We start from the raw sequence: 24,971 nt of genomic DNA, 5'->3' as shown, positions 1-24,971 counted from the left end.
CCATTTATTACTAACTTCAAGCCCTGTCTCTTGCTCACGGACTGTAGTGCTTAAAGGCTGAACTGAATGATATGCGTCCAAAGATGGACTCTACGCATGACCAGGCTATACACTTGATGACAAATCGTGGCGACCACTGCAGGAAAGTAATAGAGCCCAAACTGTCAGAGCTCAACCATCGATTTGCAGCTATTTCTCAAAGAATTAAGACTGGAAAGGTAGGAAGATCTGCTCCACGGTGGAAAGTAGTTCTAAGTGGTCTTTTACGAAGGTTATGCCGTGCACTGGGGGGTCCATTTAACCCTCAAAGCAAAGGTTACCCAAGAAAAATAAAAGCCCAAATGTATCTGAGCAAACTTTCCCACTGAATCTTGCACTTTGTAGATGCTCGATAAATATTTGTTGATTTGAATTGAGACACATGAGACAAAAGCATTTTTCTGTCATGATTCTCACAGTACTATATATAAGCTCCTTCTGCACTGGTTTACATACACATTTTCAGGGATCATTTGCAGGATGAATGCACAAAAACAAAAGCATGCTTTAAGCTAAAACAGAGCACAAAATTGTCTAAAAGAAATACTGATTTCATTTTGCCAAATATGATAGTGTCCATTTGTACGTATACTTGAATCATTATGAAATGAGGCTTTGTACATTTGCATGAATCAAGGTATCTAGTGTTACTCTTTGTATGTGTTTGTGTTCGTGTTGAACTCCCCCACCAACCCAATTTCAGGTCCGAACTGTGATATGTAAGCATTTTGTCATGAAATGCTCAAGCCATAAAAAGAAATTCCCGCAAAGCTTATACTTCATAATTTTGTAACTTTTACATGCATGTTTGTATTTCCTCTATAATAGAGAGCCAGAGAATATGGAGCAATTGCATGTCAGAGTTTCAAATTCTTGGTTCAATTTAAAAAAAAAAGTGTTTCTGTTTCAAATTAGAATCTTATCTGTTAAGCATATTATAAACAAATTAACATGAATAATGTACTAGAATGTTTTAATGAATATACATATTTTGTAATTTGGAATGCAAAATATCACAAATTATATTTAGTCTGATATGTTTTTCAAACAATTTATAAACTATCATTAAAAGCACAAAATAGAAATAAAACTTGTTTCTATAGGTATAAGTATATCTAAATAGGTAGAAATTACAAATGGGGAGAAAAAATCTTAGAAAAACTAAAAGATAAGACATTGAACAGTAACATGTCAGGAAAATGATACATTTATAGGAAATAATTAATAAACTGGTTTTGAAAAGAAGTTGAAGTAAATAATGCCTAGAAATGGTATGACTTGCAATCAGTAGTCATATTTCCTAAGGTATTAGAACGGAGAATTTTAGTAGACATGTAACTACAGTTTTGAAAAATTGTTTTTAAATTTTGATCATGATTTCCCCAAATAATTTTACTATCATTACTATTATATATGGCCATGTGTTATTACTATATATCAATATATAATGTATTAGTATTATGTTACTATTTATTCTTCATGTATGTGATATTATACCACTTTAAACTTGCCTACTCAAAGCTTGAAATTGTTAGCTCATTCACAGTTACAAAAATTAACATGTGAAAATAATGTGATTTTGTTATTTTGGATTTATTATCTTAAGTTATTCCTACCTTTAAAAATGCAGTCTCTTGTTCATCTGCGTGATGATTTCTGCATGGATTTGTCATATTCGAAAAACTTACTCTATTCCTGGACAATTGATTTTATTTAGAAAAAAATGCTTCTCTGAAATATGACCAATAATTGAAAGTTGCTTTATGCAATATATTATGGAAAAAGTACATACCACTAATACCATATTATTATACCATTACCATAATATCTTCTTATCATTAAAATTTTGAATTTTCATGGTTGCTTAGTATGTACAAACTTTTGTGATGATATAAGACTAACTTTATGAGGAAAAGTTATAAGAAAGAATATTTTTCAATCTGAGAGGGATGGTCCACACCAAATTTATATGAGAATTTGACTCTAATTCTAAAACCGTGACTTTTAGCATGCCTCAACGATTCATGGGATTTATAAGTCCCAGAAGAAACTAGGCATAGCTCTGAGCATTTCCTTAGGGATAAACTCACGGTCCCACAAAGTAGACATATATTTTTCATGTTTTAGGGAAATAAAAAATGATAGATTAGCATATCATTTATAACATGAATATCATCATCCCCTTTCACATGGATCAGGTGACTTCATTTTGATTTTGCAAAATATTTCTTTCTCATTAATGTAGGAAAGCTTTTGTAGGAATAGAATTACCTATATTCTGTCTAAGCAACAGGTGACTACTTCACGTGCAGTGATACACTATATGAGCAATACGCTGTGAAGACTGAAGATACGTAAACATTCATTCAATTATTCAAGAATTTATTGTAACCCTAACACATTCAGGATCAGAAACATGGTATAGTTCTATAAGACTTGTAGTGGCTTGAAAAGAGGGGTCTGTAATGCTGACAATTCAGCTCTTTTTACTCCTACCCTAGCTTCCAAAAGTCGAATAAACTTGAAGTTTGGGTGACTTTTGGGGATGATAGACAAGAGAGGAGAGAACAGTTTTGGTACAAGTAGTTCACTTTTTCAGCCTTATCCAAATAGTGAAGTTATGTTCCAAGTATACAGTCAGCTAAAGATGTATAGACTCTGGCTTGTGGAAAATAATTCATAATTAGTAGAGATCACTTAGGAGTCAGAAGGAGGAGAGAAACATTCAGTTGAACAGAAAGCTTGTCTGAGACTCCTCCAAAGACCCCTGGAGTTATAATGAATAGAGACCAAGCTGTTTTGATTAACTCCCTTCTCTAACAGAGAATATGGTCTGAGAGGGTCTAGAAGGAGTAGCATACTCAGGTTATAACAAGACATAGGGTTTGGTATTGGGAAGAAAAGACTCTGGGAGTTAATAGAGCATTGAGGGGGATGCGGAAGCCAGAATCCTTCAAATTTAAAGTGATGAGTGATGGCCTTGCCACCAACCAGAAACTAGGTAGAAAGAAGAACTAGGAGGTAAGATACAGAAACCTAGAGATGTTTCAGGGAGACAAGTCCAGTTTTTGCCATAGAGAGAAAACCGAAGATGGACAAGGAAGAGATTTATTGAAGACTTAATATGTTGATGGAGCTGCATATGGCACAAAGATGTTTCAGGAGTGGTCCAACCTGAAAACAGAGGATAGTGGCCTGAGAGAGGAGAGAGGGGGCAGTCAATTAGGTATGCTTGCAGGTGTTGAGATATACAGCTTACTGGTAACTAAGGTTAAGAATTCAGTTGTTAAATTTCAGGAAATAGGTGCTATGAATAAGAAAGAATTTTAGGCTTCAAATTTATTTGATTTTTAAAATTACGGTAATTGCCTCTGAGTTACAAAATAATGTTTTTGGTGATTTACCTAAAGAGAGATGTGAACTAGTAAAATCTATTACTCTAGTTTTAATTATGGAATCTATCCATTTTTTACCATTAATTATGTTATAAGACATACTATTTAAATAACATAAAACAGATAAATTACAAAAATATGCTTAATTGACTTTTTAGTAATTTAGTAACAAAATATCCTTTCAATATATTTTCTTGGAATTCATGATACACGTCTTTCACCCGGAGTCCTGTTATAATGGACCTATTATATAAATATTTTCTACATCTATTCATTGTCACATGGTATAATGAAACTGCTATTCAAAATTTACATATTGAATCAGATTTTATGTAGGCTATAATCATTCATTTTTCCATATAACTCATGGAATATTAAATAATTGGCCTTAAAAAGTATCTCTAGCAGCCAAGAAACATAAAATAATACTGTTTTTTCCCACTAGGCTGTCTTGTACAAGTTTATATTCTACATGATATATACACCATATGTTCTTTAATTTCCATGTGGGGTTTGGAACACATTATTAAAATTCATGGACCAATATCAAAAAGGGAAAAATATACTAGTTAGCCATTTTGGCATTATGTATGTCAGTATTCCTATCTTTGGTAGTTACATAACTTATGCAACTTGGATTATTATGAATATATGAACTATAATATTTTTAGAGGGTAAAACCACATGGTGGGGGTATTTTCTGTTACACTATGTTTCAAATTCATAAGTAAAATATTGGATATTTCTTCAATGTATCTATAAATGTACCATTAATTTATAACTTCACATATAGATATCTTAACTTTCCCATTTGGCCCTGAAACATTAGTCTATTCATTGTATTTACAGCATATGCTATGGGAAACAACATTGAGAGGAATTTAGTTGACAAGTATTATTATACTTTGTGTAATCTGTTGCTGATCACTAATGAGTTTACCCACAAAAGATTTACCTTGGGATAGATTATGTAGACAAAGAATTCCTTTAAATTTCTTTAAACAAGTTAGGAGAAATACTTCAATGTCAATATATATGCCTACATACATATTTTGTCACATACACACCTATTCTTTCAAAAGAACATTATTTTTTCGTCAAATTTTGCAAAAATATACATTTCTCCATTCATTTCTATCAAAAATATGCACTCAAAAATATAGGAGCATTTTGTGGGCATTTCAGAAGTTGCAGCCCAAGTAAATATTAGAGTTCATCTTGTTTTGTAAATCAAATCTATTGTACATTTGTTTGATGTAAATATTGATATGGATCTAACATGAAACAATGCTTTGTTAGAGTTTCTTAGAATGCCTTGTAGCACATAATTAAAGTACACTGTGATAAGATTAGAGCATCTTTTTGGTTAACTAGCTCTTAGGTAAATAGTATCATTTGATTAAAATATTTTACAGATGAAGAAACTGAGACCTAGTTCTGTGAGGGAAACCACCAAAGTCACACAGTTTCATGGTAGCAAAGCCTGGCCTTTTGAGCCCTCCTTTGGTTCAATACTCTTTGTCTTAGTCCCCAGTGACTCTCCCAACTGCCTGTTTGTGTCATAAACATGCACATCTCCATCTCTTCTACATAATGACTTCAATGCATATAGTGGGAGAAGGAAGGAGAATGGATGAAAGACATGGGAAGAGGACCAAGCTCAGAAAACCAGCACAGTGAAGAGCCTAATGAGGGGCCCAGACTTGAAGCTGGCTATCCTTGGGTGTAGTTTGCCCAGGATTCTAAACTGCTTTCTGTAACGGGCACATTGGGGGCTGTAACAGAAGCAGGGTATATGGGTGGAGAGTAGGCCTTGATACCGGGAAGACTTGGGTTTGAGTCCTACTTTTTTTTCCCTAATATTGGCTTCCCCAGGCAATTTATTTAACTTCTCAGGGTTCTAGGCAACTTTCTGAGACTAAGTTTCAGAGAAAGGGCTGATCTATAATCACGGAGGGAGTCCTCACCTAGAAATTCTCTATACCAAAGAAATCTAGCCCCCATCCCTCCAATCATGTTCTGTAGCTCTGATGTATACGATGCTGATATTTTATTTGCAGGATGCCTTTTGGTCTTGGTGACAGAGACCAAATATTATAAGAAAAATGTATTTATATTCCCAAACAGTTTTTCGGGGTCCCAATATATTTTAAAATTGGACACTCTTACTACTCTATTAACTGTACTTTCATTAAACTTAAATGTGACTGACTGGAATGCTGACTATTTTGGAGTTACAACAGCATAACTGTTATAGAAAGAATTTGCTAACTACACACATTTGGTCTATGTTTTTTGAGATATTGGCCCATGTAGCAGGTTGTAAATTCATGAAATGATTTATTGTGACCTGTAGAAAATAATGATAGAAAAAGTCAAAATACATTTCATCTATTTTTTTTAAAATGTAAGATAATTTACTTTGTATTTATCTTCACAAATCTCCATTTTCAAAAATTTTTTTAAAAATCTCCAAAGATAGTGATATAGAATAGAAATTATGGCTGATGCTACTAATCAATATAATATCTAGAGAGTGACAGCAAAGTAAAACCACATGCAGAGGTCAAACTTGGACTTAACCTTGTGCTGAGTGTCGTACCTTTCATTATCTGGTATTTTCATTATTTCAGCTTTAAATAATTTAGTGAATAAGGCTGTTTACCACTTAATTTGGTTATTTTGTCAAATGATTCAACCATAGAAAGGCTTCTACCCAATACATTTCTTTTTTGGAGAACTAAAACAAAAGAAAAAGCCAACAACCCTTCACGCTTTAGTTAGATCAGTAAGCTTCTTCAGTGTGTCTTTCTTTTTAGTCTTCCTTTTCTTCTGTTCCTTCTCTTTCTTTCTGTCCCTTTTCCCACAACTCCCTTTTTGAGTTGCATTTTAATATTTTATGAGCTTATGCAATTTTTTTGTCTGATAAAAAACCTTTCAATGTTTTTGCTATTATGAATATTGTAAAAAAAAAAGTTAATTTTAGGGGCAACTTTAGAATCTTTCATGGAAAAAATAGTGTTCTGGAAGATTTGATGCTAATTAGACCAATCACAAATAGTTATATGTTTTTAAGAGGAATAGATTTCACATTTAAAATTTTTTGTTTGCTTTTGTTATTTGGCAATATTCTTTTCAATTTATGGTAAATTACATCGAGTTGGATTTCAATTCTGATGTTCAGACTATTTCTTTTCAGAACTGCTATGCTAAGAATAACAACATGCATCAGAGTTTTAAACACACCCTTCCAACACATTAGTACTTCTTTAATGCTAGGTATTAAAAAAAATGTTAATGTACTTGAAATTCACCAAAAAAAAGACATTAAAAGAAAATCAAAGTGTCTTTCTCACTTTCTCTGTCTCTCTTTTCCTTTTGTGTCAAATTCCCTTTCCTGACTTTTAATACATGCTACATGCAATGTGTGTTTTTGTAACTACATATTCATACATACAATTCATGTTGAAAGTGTAACTTGGTAAATTGTTTTGAAGACTCTGGTTGTAGTATATAAGTGGTATTCTAATTTTGGAATGATTTTATTTTATTAATATCTGTAAACTCTCAAAATGTTATTTGTATGTTTTCTCAATATGTGGTATTATTTAATTGTGTTCATGTTCTTGCCATTTAAAAAAAAACCTTTAGCAGAGGCTTTCATATTACATAAAGATAATTCATCTAGCAGTTTTCTGTTTCTTTAATTTTTTGTATACATCTCAACATAATTCTGACTTTCTAATTTAAATCAGAAAAAGCACAATGTTCTTAATTATTTAATCTCTTTGTGACTCTAACAGCAAAAGTGATTACTTATTGTGTATGTGCATTTATACATTTCTATATAATAAAACATAAATAAACCCTGTAAAAATTGTATACTAATAAAGGAATGGAGTCCACATAATGACCTATGGAGATTTAAGTGAACCAAAAAGTGTTTCCTGTGTCATGATTGCATGTTTAATCAGTCTATCACCTTAATAATCAGACCAGCTTTTTCAATTCATTATGCTCTAATAACTTCCCTCTCAGACTGGCAAATGACTGATCTGACCTGGTTGCAAAGTTAAGCAAAATAATTTCCTTGATCATTTTTGATTCTGTTGGCAGTAAGATGACATCATTTAATTCATTATTTGGCAATTTCATACTAATAAGTGGAATTAGCCTATTGTGTTAAAAATTTTTGAAATACCTACTCTATATGTGCTAGACTCTGTGGAGGGTAATTATAAGTATTCAAAGACATAGGGTATAATTTTTAAAGATATTAAAAGAGGAAAATGGCTACAAATACAATACAAAATTAAATACAGTATGAAATCAATACAAAAAATTAAAAGAACATGAGGCAGTTTTTTTATTAATAGCTAAAGAAATAGTCTCAACAATGAGTACTATATGTTCAAGAGAGGGAAGAGGACACACTGGATTTTTTGAAAAACTTACAATAACAAAATCTTACAGTCAGTAGGGGCTTTAGGGGTCCTTTAATTAAACCTCTCATGAAATACAAGGATTTCCTCTATGACACTCCTACGGAATGGTCAGGTGGCTTCTACTTTAACACATCGCGTAACTAGAAGCTTCAGATAGCCATCATTGTTTGAGAATTATTTATTTTGTTGAGCCTAAATCTCCTTCCCTGTAACTTAATCTCATTGGTCAGAAATTACACACAATATCTTTAATCCCACCTTGGTGTTTGGTCTCAAATATTTAAAGTTGCCTATTGTGTCACCCCAAGACTTCCATTCTCCAAGCCCCAGATTCCCAGTTGTATTAATTGTCTCTTATAAAAACATTGACATCCTGTCTACCCTTTACTGGGTGTGCTCCAGTTTATTGATGGTCCTTTAAAAAAAATCTGATTCACAGAATTTAAAATAATATTCCAATACTTATAAAAGAAAAAAAAAAGTTATGAAAACATTATGAAAAGTCTGTTACCATATTAGATACAGACTGTAGGGGAAGAAAAGAAGAAGCATGATGAAACCTGCCCTCTTTATTAACAGATCCTGATTTCCATAACCTGTTTTAGTGGCTAAATCACACTGTCCTTTCATATTGAGGTAAAGTCAACTGAAACTGGCAGATTATTTCCAAAAGAACTGTTTCCAAGCCTGGTCTCTCCTACCCAGTGTTTATGTAATTGATTTTTTGAACCTCACTTCAGGACTTTACATTGATCACTATTGATTTTAATCTTGGTAGTTTTTACCGATTTGTTCTACCTGATAGAAATCTTTTTGAGACTTAATTGTGACTTAGGACCCATCTAGTCACTCTTGCTCCTATCTTTATGTCAGCTACATACCTTTTATATCTTCATTCATGTTGTTAATAAAATTTCTGAGCAAGAAAGAGCTAAGAACAAAGCTCAGAGGCATTCTGCAAGAGATTTCACTCCACCTAATCAACATGTGTTGGGTAAGATTGTTTCAACACCTGCAAATCTGCTTCTTCCATCCTTTAGGCCTAGACTGTTCCTTTCTTGGTGAACAGGATATCCTGCAAGACTTTTTTCAAGTGATTTGTTGAAATCATTAACTTCTGTTTTTGAAGGAGAAAGAGAAGGATTTGGTTGGGGAAGAAAGTGATGTTAATGGTCAGAAAATAAGGAAATCTAAGGGACGTGATTGGAAAAAAAAATATTTTCTCTCTGCTCAGTCAGAAATATAGATCATCCTCCCCACTCCTCTCTCTGGAATAAGCCTTTATATAGCTCCTACTGTGTGCCAGGCACCATGCTGTTTATCCTTGTTGTGGTTTATTAAATATTTTATTTCCTTTGATCCTCCTAACAACCCAATGAAGTAGGCAGGAAACTTAAACAGATTAAGTAACTTATCCAGTCACAACTAATAAGTATCTAAAATTCAGGTCTTCCTGACTCCAGGCTTAACACTCCATCCACTATGCCACCAGCAGCCTGCCTCCTTCCCCTACTCCTCCCACATCTAGTCCTCCCTCCCCTAGTCCCCCTCCTCTACTCCTTCCTCCCCTACTCATCCCTCTCCCTCTTTTTTTCCTTCACCTCCCCAGTCTCCTTGCTCTTTTTCTCTTCCTGCTCCCTCCACCCTCTCCTTGTCCCTGTCCCTTTCCTCCTACCCCTCCCTTACTTTTTCCCTCTTTTTCTCCTCCTTTCTCCACTCCTTCCCTTCCCTCTCTCCTCATACTATATGGAAAATAAGTCCTTCTATAATGTATTTCATTATTGAACCAGTAAGTTTATGAAGCAATAATTTACCAAGGAATGTTGAAGTAGTTTGAGAGTTACAAGGAAGAGAAGTTATAGTACAGAAGTCTGGTTTAAATAGTAAACTGGAAAATTTTAGGTAATTTTCTATTGAGTTACTACCACAAAAATCTCTTTGATATTAAATAAGCATATATGTACATATGTTCAATGAATAATTACTGTGTACCTATGTATATATGTGCTCCAAATGAAGTGTATATATTCATATGCACAGACATATCTCGTTTGCATATATATTTAGATGCTGCTTGTGTTATTAATGAGTCATTTTAAGGAATAGGGATATTGCAAATTGTTTATTTATTTAATTAAAGTCATGCTCATTAGGAAAAGTTAACTGTAATAGTTCCTTGATCTATTTTATTAAAGGGGGAAGGATTTGAGCTGGGTTATACAAAATACATCAAGACTTAATTATTGGTTCATTAAAACTTCACTTGTGATGTTATCACACTGTTATTGTGTTTTACATAATCACATAGCAGAGTGAATTTATTACCCCAAATATTAACAAATGTGATAATCCATTCAATAACATATGAATGCCTAATATTAACAACTCAATATAATCTCATAAACTTCTAATAATCTGCAAATTGATCACAGTGTTATGAAAGCATCTTAATTTCAATTAAATGAAGTGTGAGTCCTTATAGGATCATGCCTGATAGAATTTAAAGTTCTACTTGGAGATTTTAGTGTATATGATATGATTAGTAAAATACTTAATTTTAAATTAAGCACTGAAAAATTATAGCAGAAACATTTCAAAAATTACTTCTCACGTATTGTTTCCTAGAAAATGTCAAGTTATCATTCCCACATCATACTATCATCAAGTATTTTAAATGAACTTGAATAATCTCATTGGTGATAAAATGCTTCGAAGCATTTGTGCCCAATGTCATGTATCAGACTATGTTTAAATTTATTTTAACCTTATAGCCCCAGAGCATGAAAATATCCTCTATTTCTATAGAGGAAAGAAATTTTTTTGCTAAGGAATGGGTGGCTAGATTAAAAGCATGTGAGAGGAAGGCTGATGTCCCTATACAAAATCATTTAAAAAAAAACAGAAAAAAAAAACAAAAACAAAAACCTATGGCTTTCCAATGTACATTTTCACTAATGTCATAGAATCAGGGTAACCATATTTTGTCTTATAAATCCACAAAGCATAAAAAAAACTTTTCCAAAGAATATTTTTATTCAAAGACTTTTAATACGAAGAAAAATGTTTACAGAGCTAAGCTGCCAAAAACACTCTATTAATCTTTTGGTTTTTTATTTCATAATGAAGCCTTAGAATACACTTATGAATTTATATTAAATTGTAAGTACAAACCCATTCATCAAATTTCCCATGTGGTATTTAGCAAAGTGAGAGAACATTATTCTGTTATTATTTACAAGTGGTAGCCTCCAGTTATTGACAAAAAATGCAAAATTGAAGAAACTGAAATGAAATTAAGTATTCAAATTGTTAAAGGGCAGTAAACATGTCTTAATATGTGTTCATGAAATTGTGTATGGGGGAAGCAAGTTGGGGAGTATTCTGGGTTTATTTTTTATATGCCAACAAAAAGAGTTCTAAATTTTCTTAATTATGTCTGCCTTACAAGTGCATGCTGGGCAATTTAACAATAGTACAGGTTCCATGTAAGGCATTAGAGCAGATTTCCATGTAGTTCTTTTAAATATATGGTGACAATCCTGCATTTTCACCTAATTTTACTGCTTATTGATGTATGAAGTAAATGCCAATAGTCTATAAAATGTAAGTAGTGTTTCCATTGGAATACTTCTACATATATAGAAGGATAAAATTTATCTGCAGAATACCGAAAATTAGAATGTGGCAAAATATTAAAATTGGCATTTTGCTTATTTTGACAGAATAAAGCCTCATCTTGAATGTTTTTTTTCAGCACTGGCGATATTATTTATCTTTATTTACATCTACAGGTAGTTCCACCACTCATATTTCAGGAATCTTGCAAAATATAAGATAATTCATGCATTTGTAAAGCAACAGGGGGTTGATACCAGATGTATTTTTGTTTGTTTCTAATAAAAATGATTTTGATTTAAATTAGCACTATCTTTTTTTTTAGGCCTCCATTCCTTTGAAGGAATTGGAGCAGTTTAACTCAGATATACAAAAATTGCTTGAACCACTGGAGGCTGAAATTCAGCAGGGGGTGAATCTGAAAGAGGAAGACTTCAATAAAGATATGGTAAATTGGTTGTGATAGAAGTGTGAATGAGCTAGGAGTGGGATTGAATAAATGCTTGGGTAGAAATTAGAATTTGAATTCTTAGCTATAACCGCCATATTATATGACTCTAATGACAAATGCAAAGTACCCACGTGGGCACTTTATAATGAATATCAGATTACTACAATAGGATCATTTAAGGGATCTTAGGTATTGTTCAGCAGTTTGGTTTTAACCTATAGTATTTTCAATATGAAAGAGTAATATGTAACTTTGAGAAAAAGTCAAGTCAAATCAGGAAGCACACCTGCAGATTAATACGTAACTCAGCTATCTAATATGAATGGTATTTGTTACCAGCAGTTTTTCTCCTGTGTTATTCAATACAGCCGGTGGCTATTGCAAGCAGTTTATCTCCAGGGCAATGATTCAGAGAAGGGGACGTGCTCACAAATAATTTAGAGAAATAATTACAGTAATAAACTGTCAAAGGAGACCCAACTTAGCTAAGTTCAGAAAGATTCATGACCAGAAGATTATCTACCAGGTGACATTTTTTTTGGGGGGGGCACAGCAACTCAATAAATCTCGCTACTACTTAGATGGTCTATGATAAGCAGTGGAATGGTCCACACCCATGAATTAATAGGACTTTTTGTGTGTATATACATATATATATATATATAATATAATATAATATAATATAATATAATATAATATAATATAATATAATATATGTACGTATGTGTGTGTGTATATATATATATATATGTATGTATGTATAGTCACAAAACTCAATAATAACAAAAAATACTGGAATTATGGTCATCTAAAGCCTGTTGTCATACGAGAAATAAAAGGTGATGGGCCACTTTCACCATAGCAGAGCACTTCCCACAATTTCAAAATTTTCTGTGATTTCACAAATTCTTTAGCCTCTTTTTTTCCCTGTTCCATCACCCTTTCCACATTTTATTTTATTTTTCACTCAACAGCTATCACTATCTATAGCTCTTTCTCTCTTGCCATATATCTTACTATAGACCTCTGCCTCATCATATAGAGCTTTCCAACATGACAGCTGGTGATGTTGGAGGCAACAGTTGAAAGGAACTGTGTCACTAGGCAAAGTATAGGTAAACAAAGGCATGGTAATATGAAGCGAAAAGACAGATTCTTCCACCAAAATTAGTTCCTATTGGTGTCTGTCCTACTGGAGCTACCTGAATTCAAGCTCCTTGTGTATGGTGGTTTGGTGGTATTGCCGCCTCACCTAGAGGGAAGACAAGTAAGAAGAGGTACCAAGGCTTTCCCAGATGCTCAGCTACAGGTACTTCTTCCTATCAGCAATGAAGCAACCAATCAACCAGAGCTTACCAAGGGGAAAGCAAAGAACTATGGTAATGATAATAACAACAGCAACTCACATTTTGTAGCATTTTAAGGTTTGCAAAGAGAACTATGCTACATGCCTTATTTCATTTGATCCTCACAAAAGCTCTGTGAGGTAGGTACAGATGAAGAAACTGAGGCTTAGAGAGATTAAGTGACTTGCTCAGGGTCACATTGCTAGTGAATATCTCCAGTAGGATTGAACACAGGTCATCTTGACCATCACACTACTCACAACATCATCTCACCTTGTGAATGTAACTGGTTAACCATTTGACTTATTATCTGTCTTGGCACATGACCATCATGTAGTGAAGGGAAACTCCTTTTCAACTCTGGAAAGTACTGCATGGTGGGAAAGGGCCAAGATAAGTAAAATATCCTATATCCAAGGGATGAATATTATATCTATGTGAATACTATATCCATGTAATCTATAAGTTATATTAAGAGGAATTTCCAATAAATACCTGACATTTTTTCTTTAAAAAAAACAATTTCCCCATTTAGTATTGAAATAAAACATTTGTAATTTTAACCCAAAAATTACAGTTCTTACAATTTCAGATTTTTTGTTTATTTTTTCATTTTCTTTTCCATTTTTAACTTACCAAAGGAACCCAGGATTTTAGTACAGAATTTGTCTTCCTTATGTCAGTAGATTTCCTGCACCGATGAGTTCAGAAAATAAAAATGATGACAAAAATTAGTTGTAAACATTACATGCCAACACATATAAGTATGCTAAACAAAAATTTTTTGGTGTATATAATTTTTAAAGTAATCAAAGCAAACCATAATTATTTTATGCAATAAAACCAATAAGAACAATAAGTTATTTGCAGTATCTGTTTTGTTTATGATTTTACACACACATGCATGCACAAAGATATTCATTCACTGAGCATTTTTTGTTTCAACTGAAATTAGTATAATAAAATGTATAGGAAAGGTAGAATTTATGTAACTGACAATTAAACTTATTTTTTTAAAAAAATCAGAGTACTGTCAGTCACTTGAGTTTCCCATAAAGCCATCACTAAAATTAAAACATGTGTTTAGATCTAAGATAATTACTAGAGCCTTAAATAATATTTAAATAAATAAATGCAATATATTTTTAATACTTCAAGATTGCTTTAAATATATAAAGTTTGTTTAAAAATAGACAAAATCAAGCTTTCTCATTACTATGAATAAAAATTGTTGCAGAGTATTATTTTTAACAGTAAAATATATGGACCAAAGGAAAATTCCATCTATATGTGTATATACATATGTACAGAGGTATGTGTATATGCATATATATATATATGAATATATAACGTATATGTGTTCCTGTATAAATAATGAACTTGATTAAAGCTATGAGAAAATAATAAACATGGACTTAGACATAAAATTATATGTACTTTTTTGTATCAGTTATTGTAGTATATGCCAATAATGATATAACTTGAAACATTTGTTCCAAATTTTCCCATTTGTGAGTATGATCTTAAAAAGCAAAACAAATTCTTATGACACAACTCTAAAGTCTATACACTACACACCCTCCACCTAAAAATAACAGCAAATTTGTGCTAATTTATCCTACTTTTTCATCTTTGTTAAAAATGAAAATACATTCATGCAACCCTTTTATGAATTCCACAAAAATGAAACAGTTTTGAAATGTTTTTAGAAAGTGTCTTTTTTCTGATAATGATTGTGATTTTTTTTTACCAAAATGAAGACTATACTTGTTGTTTTTAATCAGAGTGAAGACAATGAGGGTACTGTAAAAGAGTTGTTGCAAAGAGGAGACACCTTACAACAAAGAATCACAGATGAGAGAAAGCGAGAGGAAATAAAGATAAAACAGCAGCTGTTACAGACAAAACATAATGCTCTCAAGGTATAGGAGTTAAAATTATAATATACCTTGCCTGTGTTGTTGTTCTTCTTTATATAGGATAAAATTCTGTTCATAAATAAATCTGCTTAGTATATCGGTGATTGAGAATATAAATTAATACAGTTAAATGTGTGTATTGACTTCATTAAGCATTTCTGATTTATGTCATGTTTTGTTAAAGAAAATTATTGTTTTGACATCTAACGAGGTTGGAAATCATATTGAACTGGTTGTTTGAACATTTTTTTCTGGACTATATATGATTAGAAGCATATTAAAGATACTTAGTTACCTGAATTTTATGGTTTTAATTTCCTGAACTATTAAAAATGATGTTTAATTGTGTTTGTTTTGAAACTCAAGTTTAATGGCCAATCCTAACAGGTGATATTTTATGTTATTCTGTCTTTGTGTCTATATATATATAATATATGTATATATTCACATATATATATATATATCATATATCAATTGGGATAAGAGTTAACTAGTTTTCTGGCATCATGACATTTGCTAGTTAAAGACTCAGAATCATTATGCTAAACTCTTTTTCTAACACATCTTGACATTAAGAAATCTACCTAACCTGAGGAAAGCAATCCCACTTTCCCAGCAGTAGAATAACCCTTGAAAGAAACTTAAGAATCTTGAATGAAAAGGAATGTTTTAACATCAAAAAGCAATACTGTCAGTCTTTCATTGAAGTGTGCACCAGCTCTCAAATGTTGAATAAGGATTTTTGTCATAAAATCAGAAAAGCGTGTCTATTTTCTGTAATTAATATGTGGCTAGCTTTTGGGCAGAGCCTGAACAAGTTTTGTGAAATGGTGACTCTTTTGCATGGCAATATTAACTATTTTGCATGCATGACTGGTTTTCTAGTAGTGTTAATTGTAATACTTCTCTTGTTAATAGTAGTGCTAAAGTAAATCACTCTTTTATAGCTATGACTAGGTAGATGGAGTCTGTATTCTATATGCAAATCAGAGAATAAAACTCTATTCTGTAGAGTCAGACAATCAAACAAACACTGCTGGGAATGTAATTACATGATATTGTGACTGCAAGGAATCTGGAAGAAAAGTCTAATTGGCTAGCAGCTGTTTTCTGAAGGTAACTGCTGATAAATACAGTTGATAGAAAACACCTATTAGGAGAATATAAGTGAAAACCAGAAGGTATTCAGAATTTCTGAAGGCTTTGTTGGCTTTTGGTTATGATGAGGTTTAGGGAGTGTCTACCAGGACTTTGCAAAGGTACTTAATTACAATTATGTTTTTAATAACTGTTTTTTGTAATTGTTTACAAGTATTCTACATTATTTTTCTTTTTTATTTGGGGGAAATAGGCTTTAACTCTATGATCAGAAAGCCCTTTTCTTTTGACAGTCAAGTATATGACAATACAAAGTATCTTGGGCTCATCTGGTTATGTCTTTATTGCTTTTTAAAAAAAAAAACCTCACATTCTAAATGGTCCACCAAAAGTAGGGGCAAAACTTCCTGGGGGATAGAGACGGGTGAAGAGGAACAAGCTATAAAATCAATCCAGCCTTCCATTTAAATTTGCAGTAAGTTATGGACCCAGAATTGGAAATAAATAAACAACTAAAGTACATCCATATAATTTGACCCAAACTATATCCACAAAACTTCATCAGTATCAAATGTCAATTATATTTCTATGCCCAAGTGTATATTGACCTTGGTGCAGTCACACTGTTAAAAATCCACATGGCTCCAACTGTCTAAGCCTAGCCTTTACACAATCATTAAAAATATTAAAATTTATTTTTTTCAGTAGTTGAAAGTTGTTACTTTCCTTTGACAAACTTAAGTCCAGTGTATGTAAAGCATAATTGCTACTGCACTAAAGTAATGAAAGCCATTTAGGCAAACCTGTGATACTACTTTTAATTATGATAAAATGGCATTCAGACTCATTCTATTGATCCAACAGATATTGGGTATACTTGCATAGACCAAGGTGATTGATTTTTTTCTTAGGTGACTCAATAAAGGCATTCAACCTTGACAGATAAATCTCAATGGAATATCAAACAGTTCAAACAAATTCAAATAAACTATTTTCTTATCAAATTGATTGGAAACCATGTAGCTTTCTTTCCTCTTTTTCTGATGGTAAGTAAGTTACTTTGGGTATGGAGATTCTTTTTTTTATTAGTGTAAAATACAAAAAGATGTTGGCACCATTAGTCATTATTTTTAATAGAAGAAATGTTCAATCTTTGCCCTTTGTATTTTTTTTCTTTTTCCTGTAGAAACAGAGACTTTATTAAAATTAACCTTTGGAAGAACTTAACAGAAACAATTAAAACTTGCATGCCCTACTAATAATAAATTTCATTTTCTTTGTAATAGCTCATGAAGAGTCTTAATCATATGAATGTCTGCTGCTTGAATGTATCTGAACTTTTTTTGACTTGTCTGAGTTTGCATTTGATATTTTTTCATACATTTCTTAGCACCCTACAGCCCTTTATACTTATGTAATGATCTAGTTTGCTGGGTATTTTCCTAGTCCCAAAATTGTCATATAAAATCTGAATTCTCAAATAGCAACACTTTGAATCCTTTAAAAGAGATTAACTGAGTATGGCAGTAGACCTCAGAACAAATTTGGACCAAGAATCAAAGAATAATTTAGATGTGTTCAGATCTCTTAGACTCGTGTGTATGTGTGTGTGGGTGTGTGTGTTTGAGTGTGTATACGTGCGCTTGTGTGTGTGTGTAGACTTCTTACCCTACATATTCCTATTTTGCCATTTTTTTATCTTAACAGAATTAAACAGGCAAATTTGACCTAAGAGTTAAAGATTGTGAAGGTCTTTAATTTTAGAGTAACATCATAATAAGCACCAATTAAAAGACACTAAACCTTTTCATTGATAATCTAATAATGTCTGCACTATGAACAGGATTTGAGGTCTCAGAGAAGAAAAAAGGCTCTAGAAATTTCTCATCAGTGGTATCAGTACAAGAGGCAGGCTGATGATCTACTGAAATGCTTGGATGACATTGAGAAAAAATTAGCCAGTCTACCAGAACCCAAAGATGAATGGAAACTAAAGGTAATGTTGTTTTAGAATGCCAATAGTAGTTTTTTTTTATGTCATGCTCTATTAATTTCAAAATAAAACTACATGTAGACCATATTAAAATTCTTCATGTTCTTGTTCTCCCTACTAGCAGTCTGTGATTTGATGCATTTCTTTGTATTACTAATTTTTTGGTAAATGTTTTATTGTATTAAATGTTATTCAAGTTACATGAAGCTGATTAAATAAAATGTTTGACTTATGTAAAATAGATTGAGAAATGTTATGTGTTTCTAGCAAAAGTTGTAATTGACTTTGTGTATCTTTGTTCCAGATGAGCAAATGACTTATCGGTATATGGACGCCTTCTTTTTCATGTTAGCACATTCATTTCATCAGAGCATTGTCATGCACCTCTGTCAAATCTATGTAGATTCATTTCCCTATTGTCTGAAGATTTTTTCAGTTATCACTTTCTTCTTTTGCTTCATTCTCTGTTGAGTTTCTCCAAAAGTTAAAAAAAAGAGAGAGTTAACTAATAATTCAATGGACCCTTGAAAATTTGATTTGTACAATCCAAAATAACTGAGTTATCACTTCAGTTTTCATTCACCAAAATTTAAAAGAAAGAAAATGTGGCAATTATTTTAGTATCCCTCGCATACACTCTATTTAATAGAATCTATTTTTTTAAGGATCCACATACAAGGAAATACTTTGAAATTGTTTGATTTATTTTACTCCAACATACAGTAAGGTCTATCCCTAACTGTATATTTTCTATGATTTCCATAAAGTGGAAAGCCCCTGAAAGTTCTGAAAGACATGTTTGCTGCTTTCAAGTTGGTTACTGTGGTTGGTTAGCTAACTGCCCTGGGCCCTGTATTGGTTTTGCTCACTAGGAGATTGATCGTGAGTTGCAGAAGAAGACAGAAGAGCTGAATGCAGTGCACAGACAAGCCGAGAGCTTGTCTAAGGATGGGGCCGCAAAGGCTGTGGAGCCGACCCTGATCCAGCTCAGCAAGCGCTGGCGGGAAATTGAGAACAAATTTGCTCAGTTTCGGAGACTCAACTATGCACAAATTGTGAGTTGTTACTGGCAAACCAATGTGTTTGCAACTCCTACTATTACTAACAGAGCCCTACTAATGATAAGGAAAATCTCAGATCAAATTCCAACCTCTCCAAAGCTTATCTTCAGGTCAGCGGCTTCCTTTCTTATTGGGCTACTGACTTATTTTTAGAATGATTTCAAAAAAGAGAAGGCTACCTTGAAGTAACCAGTGACAGACAACAGTCCCATTTTCACAAAAAGAAAAGAACACCTTAATTTTTTTTTGCCTCATCATTTTTCCATAACATTAGAAGTGTAAACTTGTCAGCATATCATACATTTACTTTTTTTTTTCAGCATACATGTCTAATCAAAAAAATGTATTACTTTCCCAGGATCATCCCATGCAAATTTTAATTGTTTTTATGTATATGTAGTCTATAATAAATATATGTTGGGAAATTTTTCTTACATCTCTGTTATATGGCTCTTTTAACAGAATGGAATGAACTTTGAGACATAAATTATACATATATGCTAAGTAAGTTAAAATGACCATATTATAAAAGAATCTAATGCTTTGTAAGAATTTGATTGATTTGGCTGATAAATGAAGGGGATTGAATATTATGTACTTTACAGGATATTTGGGGATAAAAAAGAAATGGCTTCTATTTTTGTCAAGTATCTGTCTGGAAATCTTGTGACAGTCATTGACTAGAAATTTCAGTATCATAAACCATTGGGTCCTTCTTATAGTTTCCCTTTTTCTTCACCTGTCTTTTTTTTTAAATTTGTTATATGAAAAGATACATTTACTGCTAAGTACTTAACCAAAGAAAATATTGACAAATATAGTATGTCAAAATCTACCCAACCATTAATAGATGTTTCTACCCAGGAAATTTTTCTGTGACTTTATTTTATCTGAAATATGAACTGTGTTTTGAATAATTAACATCTTATTATACATAAGTTTGTTTGAGACATAAACCAACATCCATATTTCAACATGATTCATTGACCAAAGAAGTACATAATTTTAAAGGTTGTTTCTTACTTTGAGATTACATTTTGAGTTCATAAATATATATATATGCATATATATATTTACAAAATAAAATTGTCTAAAATATAATACCAATGGCAATATTTGTGCAGTTGAAATAAGTAATCCAAGAAATATTGAAATGATATTATGTTATTTGGTTTTGTTCTAGTTGATTACCTTTCTTATCTTATGCTTCATATTAGGCTTTATGATTCTGATCAGACGTAGATCATTAAAGCTTATACTGAAAAGCTGTACCGATATATACAAAGTAAAATGAAAGATTTAAGGACATTATCCAGGTAATTCAAGGCAAAATTAAATGGATTTTTCAGGAGAAAATGTTTCTTTTGACCTGAATTATCTGGCTAGTTGCTTCAGTTCTCTACTTTGCATCAAAACTTTGTACACAGAGTCTGAAAAAGATTGTGGGTAATTAATACGATCTTATAAACTAGCCCCAAGGTTGAAAACTGCTAATTACCTAAGGAAAATAATTAATATGCAATGTTAAAAACAAAATCAGAATATGTTAATAATATTTTACTGAAACCTTGAGATATAATTTACCTATATAATACAAATTCAGGAGCATGAAATGCCCTTCATAGTCATCTGATATAAATTGTTCAATCAGAAAGAAGATTGAAAATGTTTTAAGGTTACCTCCTGATTATCTATGGCAATATGGTACATCAATTCATGCATACAAAATAATGGATAATGACATTTGGTCTGGAAATGTAATTAGAGCTTTAGAATCCAGGAATATATGTCAACATCTCTAGAGTCTAGAAGATGTTGGTAGAGCAGAGAGTTCTGAGCAATGAATTAAAGCATTTGAATTTTGAACCTGGTTCCATGACTTACTAGTTCAAAGACCCTTGGCAAGTAATCATAGTGTCTCTTCTATAAAATATGGGGATTAATCCCTCATCTGCCTACCTTACAAAGTTTTTTTGTTAAAATTAACAGAAATGTTTAGTAACACACTAAAAAATATCACTGCTTTGCAAATATACAGCATTCTTATTAGTTCTCCATACTCACCAGCCTATTTCTATACTTTAGAAAATGGTTAATGATATGAATGATCAGCAACATTTCTTCTACATGGTGGTACCAGAGGAACTGTATGATCAGGGTTGAGCTGACCAAATAAATAGTGGGAATCATTCTCTAATGTCTCTGCAGGTATCTTTGTAGTCACAACCTAGGCTTGTATCAGCAATCTTTACAAACATACAGAAACATACAAACTCTGGGCCTGGCATATTTATTTAATTCCATGTTGGCAGTACAGGACATGGGTAGTGACAGTGGGAAGAAAACCCTGAGTTATCACAAATACAATATGAAAGTGGCAGTTTTCTCAACAGATGATAATGATGATCATTGTTATAATGAAAAATGGTAATAACTGGTGTCTGGTGCTTTAGGTTTGTAAAGCACTGTGTGTGTATGTGTATATATATATATATATGTGTGTGTGTGTATGTATAATACATAGTATATATATATATATATGTGCATTATACACACACACACACACACACACACACACATATATATATATATATAATCTCTTTTGATCTTTACTACCGCCCTATGATCTAAGGGTTTTTACTATTTCCATTTTGCCAATGAGGAAACTGAGTCTAAGCGAAGTTAAATGTCTTGCTTAGTCACACAGATTGTGAGTGTCTCAGGCAGGATTTGAACTTTAAGTCTTCCTGTCTCCAAGCCCAATACTTCATCCACTCTTCCACTTTGGTAATCACAAAATAGCAAAGCTAGAAGGCTTGTTCAGACATATCTGGTCCAACTGCTTCATATCATAGAGAAAGCTAGGTGGTGCAGTGGGACAGCACTGGACCCAGAATCATGAAGATGAGTTCAAATCCTACCTCAGAGATGTACTAACTGTGTTACACTGAGAAAGTCACTTAACCTCTGTTGGCATGAATTTCCTCTTCTATAAAATTGGGATAATAATGGTACCTACTTCACAGGATTGTTGTAACGATAAAATGAGTTAGTATTTGTAATGTGCTTTGTAGCCCTTAAAATGTCATATAAATTCAATTATTAATATCATTATTATCATTAGTATTTTTGTTGCTATTTTAGATGAAAAATCTAAAATCCAAGAAGTTTTGCCCAAGCTTGTAAAGATGATTATTGGAAGCACTAGGGCTCAAGTCTCAGCCTTCTTTCCACTATAATATAATGAGAGTTGACTAAATATGTTATATACATTTTCATATTTTTTCAATTATAATTTTAAGAGATCTGCGCTTGAATATGTAAGAGTAAGAAGATCCCATTACAGGAGTTTTTGTCAATCAGTGGTGGCAGCATGTACAGTATTAATATTCTTAAACTAAGGCAATAACATGTTGTCATATCCAAGGGATCCCAGAATGGTAGTGGCTTACTGAAACAACAAGATACTCTCTTGGGAGATCACAGGAACAATACCTAAATGAAGTAAATAGAGAGTTCTCACTACTGGACACAGAAAACTGGCAAAGGTCAAGATAAATTAGGAAGTCTAACTATTTCTCAGGACCAGGGTGAGTTCAAACCAAGAAGATGGAAAAAGGTGGGGTATCAAATTCACTATTCTGAGGGACAACTTGGGAAATTTAGATAATATATTAAGGTAAGATATTGAGTTAATTGGAAAAATGGTTACAAAGCAGAAAATGTTCTTAATAGAATTGGAAGTGAATCTTCCTAAATTGAAAAATATTGCCTTTTGACACCATGGACCGTCCTTATTGTTCTCTCTCTCAGAACTTGAAAGGGTTTCACCTGACAGGATTGTGATTCCTGACTGGGTAATGATGAGAATGTAGTACAATCTAATTTTCTTATTTCTGTCAATGACACTATCATTCTCCTTGGCAAGAGCTGGCAAACTACAGCCTCCTGGTCAAATCTAGCCCACCACTTTTTTTTTAATGGTCCATAATCTAAGAATGATTTTAAAATTTTTAAATAAAGTTTATCGTAGTTAAGTATATGAAAAGGATTCTTAGCTTGCCTCAACTCCTGTGCTAGAACTACCACCTGAAATATCCAAGTAATCTTTTGTTCTTCCCTCCACCTCAAACCCTACATCCAATGAGTTAGTGACTCGTACTGTTGCTACCTCCATGCCATCTTTTACTTCTATCCTCTTCTATACATTCACATTAAACTTCCTCTTTTTCATGCGCTTATTAGCTCTTTGCTGGATTCCTGAAGTAATAATAATACTTATTATTCCTGAAATAACCTCCTAACTAGTCTCCATACCCCTGGTCTCACTTTTCCCCAATCCATCCATCAAAGAGCTTGCTTCTTTAATATTTTTGGGATACTGCCAAAATAATCAGATTGTTCATCTGTTATCTGTCATTATTAAGGCATGATTAGTCCATACCCTTTTCCAATCACATACTTCCTTGATCATGTCTTTTATTCTAGTTTTCACATTCAGTCCATGATTGAGTGATAAACTGCCCAGGCCAAATCAATAGGGTATATTAAGTTACTCTCACAAATTCTTTCTTTATGCATCCACCCAGATTTTTCATTGGTAACATCAGATTTGGGGTTTTTTTGCTACCATCTAGGGTTTTCCTTGGCAACATCAGAATTTGTCTCATTTCTAGGTCTCCAAAGAAAAGGTCATAGGGGTGGGAGCTCCCATACAAGCACTTGGGCTAAAAATACATCAAGAATGGAACAAAATTATTTCTCCTGAAACAAAATGCCAAGATTTGCATCTAATAGCACAAAAAATCAAAACAACCTTCTGTCTTGCACAGATGTGGCCCCCAGTTCTCAGGAACTTATATAGTACTGTCTTCTTTCCACAAGGCAAAAGCACTTAGTGTTCCTGGAGAATCCAACAGCAGTCTTTCTCTGGGGAGCTCCACAGTCCTCCAAGACCTATAAAGTTCTTCCTACTTATCATGCTATTCTAGGGCTAAGGACCTCTGCTTCCATAATGGGAAAGGAAGAGAAATTGCTGGAATCAAGTAATCACTTATCCAGTGAACTTCACTTCCCTTCACTTCACCTACAATCCTCTATAAATGTATTTTAGTGTTTAGGTTTCCACATAAGGGGGAAATATTTGGTGATCACTAAAGACTCAATACTTTTCCCCTGGCTTTTCATAATCCACCAAACACATGGTACCAATGAAGAATAGGGTCTAAATTCACTCTGCCATATTGTGCTTCTGTTCTTTTCTGCTTCTGATCTCTGGCTCTTGTTTGATACTGCAACTCCTCTGCACCAGCCAAGAGCTCATCATTATTCAGCATCCATTTCCCTGTCACCAGTAGGGTCTGTCTCCTGATTACTTGTTGAGGAATTCCTCTTCTCTTCTACCGCTGCAGTTTCACTGAAAGCCAAAGTTACTGCAGCTCTTGGTTGGGCACAGAAACTCTTTGCCACTCTGTTGCTAATGTTTCTGGGACTGTATAGTTCTTTGCTGTACACGATTCTCACAGAGATGTATAGGCCCACTATTCATTGTTTAATTGCCTTTTGGCTACGCATTTGGATTTTTGTTTATATTGTCTACAAAGCAACGG

General features: G+C 32.9%; 1 protein-coding gene across 6 annotated transcripts in view; it reads left to right on the top strand.

Moving 5' to 3' along the window:
- The window catches only part of DMD (dystrophin), a 1,925,924-nt gene that overhangs the window by 516,639 nt on the left and 1,384,314 nt on the right, over window positions 1-24,971 (top strand). For all 6 annotated transcript variants that reach the window (XM_036747778.1, XM_036747779.1, XM_036747772.1 and 3 more), the window contains 5 exons: window positions 48-218; window positions 11,820-11,942; window positions 15,076-15,213; window positions 18,152-18,304; window positions 19,174-19,356. In XM_036747778.1, coding sequence (XP_036603673.1) covers window positions 48-218; window positions 11,820-11,942; window positions 15,076-15,213; window positions 18,152-18,304; window positions 19,174-19,356 — 768 coding nt within the window. The remainder of the gene's footprint in view (window positions 1-47; window positions 219-11,819; window positions 11,943-15,075; window positions 15,214-18,151; window positions 18,305-19,173; window positions 19,357-24,971) is intronic.

Source organism: Trichosurus vulpecula, chromosome 2, assembly GCF_011100635.1.
Source record: "Trichosurus vulpecula isolate mTriVul1 chromosome 2, mTriVul1.pri, whole genome shotgun sequence".
Lineage (NCBI taxonomy): Eukaryota > Metazoa > Chordata > Mammalia > Diprotodontia > Phalangeridae > Trichosurus > Trichosurus vulpecula.
The sequence above is the reverse complement of the archived record's forward strand: the minus strand, read 5'-3'. Positions and strand labels throughout refer to the sequence as shown.